The sequence below is a fragment of the Crocuta crocuta genome, unplaced genomic scaffold (genome assembly GCF_008692635.1).
Source record: "Crocuta crocuta isolate KB4526 unplaced genomic scaffold, BGI_CrCroc_1.0 scaffold110, whole genome shotgun sequence".
NCBI classification, from domain to species: Eukaryota; Metazoa; Chordata; class Mammalia; order Carnivora; family Hyaenidae; genus Crocuta; species Crocuta crocuta.
In genome coordinates, this window is record NW_027527386.1 from 2,508,147 (window position 1) to 2,509,884 (window position 1,738).

Sequence of the window (1,738 nt, forward strand, 5' to 3'; positions counted from 1 at the left end):
CACCCTCACCCCCCCCCCAGTGCAGATGGGTCTCGGGCACCCTGTCCTCCGGCCGTCTACACGTCCACACATCCTGTCGTATAGACGGGCTTGCGTCAGCCCCACTGCAGCCTGTGCCGTTTCTGAGCCGGTCACCGTGTGGGGGACTCTGCCAGCACCTTCCCCCTGAGGGGCCTGGGAGGGGCTGTCGGCTCCATGTCCTGAGGTGCAGGGGTGGGGGAAACTTTTGGGCCCCCCAGGTGACCCGACCGGTCAGCACCAGGGCAGCGGGCAGTACAAGGCGGTGCTCTCGTCCCCGTGGTCGGCCCTAGGTCACAGGAGTAGGGGTGGTAGCTGTGGCCGTGGGCTCCTTTCAGGATGGCGCCTGTGGTCCCTGGGGAGTCACGCTCTGGTGGCGCCCATCCCACCATGGCCAGCCTGGGACACCGGGGACATCGGGACACCGGGCCACACTCTGTAGTTTGCGCAGCACCACGTCCTGCTGGACCACGGCTGGTTCTGGGCTCGGCCGTGGCCAGACGGCAGGTGGGGCCGCCCCAGCTTCCCCGGGTCGTCGTCCAGCCAGGGCGCTGACTGCTGGGGCTTGGGTTAGGGTCCTTACACCCAGGTATGCAGCAGGAGTTCTCTCGGCGTTTACCCTGTGGCCCAGCAGGGACAAGCTGTGGCCTCGCCCTTGCCGTATACCAGCGGTGCTCAGTCGGGACTCTAGGGGTGCAGGGGACAGACACCCAACCCACACAGCCTGAATCCCAAAAATCGCTTCATTGGCTCGTTCGCTGGAGAGGCCTAGGGGTAGCGGCCTGCGGGCCTCACTTCCCTGCTTAACGGACCAGACACCTGCCTTGGGCTGGGCCCTGTCGTGGGTGCCAGGGACCCTCGTGAGAAAAATGCTTAAAAATCCGTGGGGCCACAGAATTTATGGCTTGTTGGTAGGGAGGACGTGTGGGGCTGATGGGCAGCAAGCATGGAAAAGCCTACGTCCATGGAAGAGAAGACAGGGAAGAGAAGGGTGTGCAGGGGCCAGGGTGGGGGCTGCTCGCCAGAGACACAGGCTCTTCTCTCTGTTCCTGTGCGTGTGGCTTCCATACCAAAGGTTGTCTTGTGGTCCAGCGTGGCTGCTGGGGTTCCAGCCATCACATCAGCTTTCCAGGTGGGAGAAGGATGGGAAGGAGGGAGAGGCACCAGCGTGTGTCACCCGATGAGGGATTCAGAAGCTTTTACAGACTGCTCGTTGCCAGAGTTGACTGTTGCGGTGTCACCTAGCTGTGGGGGAAGGTTGGGCAGCGAGTCTTGGCCAGATGGGTGCACACCCTAGCACGACTGGGTGTCTGTTACTAACAGGAGAGGGACCTTGCCTTAGGAGATTGGCACCTAGGCTGCGGCTTAGCCTGGGGTTTGATTCCTTGCTGTGTGGCCTCAGGCGTGCCGGTCTCCCTCTCTGAGCCTATTTCTTCATCTGTGAAAGGAAGCTGACAGTGACCTGTTCCAGAGCTGTCCGCTAGCCGCTGGGTGTGTGGGGCGTCAGCGACCCACCTGCCCACTCACTGCCCCCCCAGTACTCGCTGTGCAACGAGCCACTGATCGAGCTGTCCAACCCCGGCGCCAGCGGCTCCCTCTTCTACGTCACCAGCGACGACGAGTTCATCATCAAGACGGTGATGCACAAGGAGGCCGAGTTCCTGCAGAAGCTGTTACCCGGCTACTACATGGTGAGGAGCCCCAGCCCCGCCCCGCCCCC

At 62.8% G+C, this 1,738-nt stretch overlaps 1 protein-coding gene across 1 annotated transcript in view; it reads left to right on the top strand.

Annotated features, from left to right (window-relative positions):
• Positions 1-1,738, top strand: part of PIP5K1C (phosphatidylinositol-4-phosphate 5-kinase type 1 gamma) — a 22,730-nt gene that overhangs the window by 5,193 nt on the left and 15,799 nt on the right. The window contains 1 exon segment of the mRNA XM_077747614.1: positions 1,557-1,709. Within this exon segment, the coding sequence (XP_077603740.1) occupies positions 1,557-1,709 (153 nt within the window).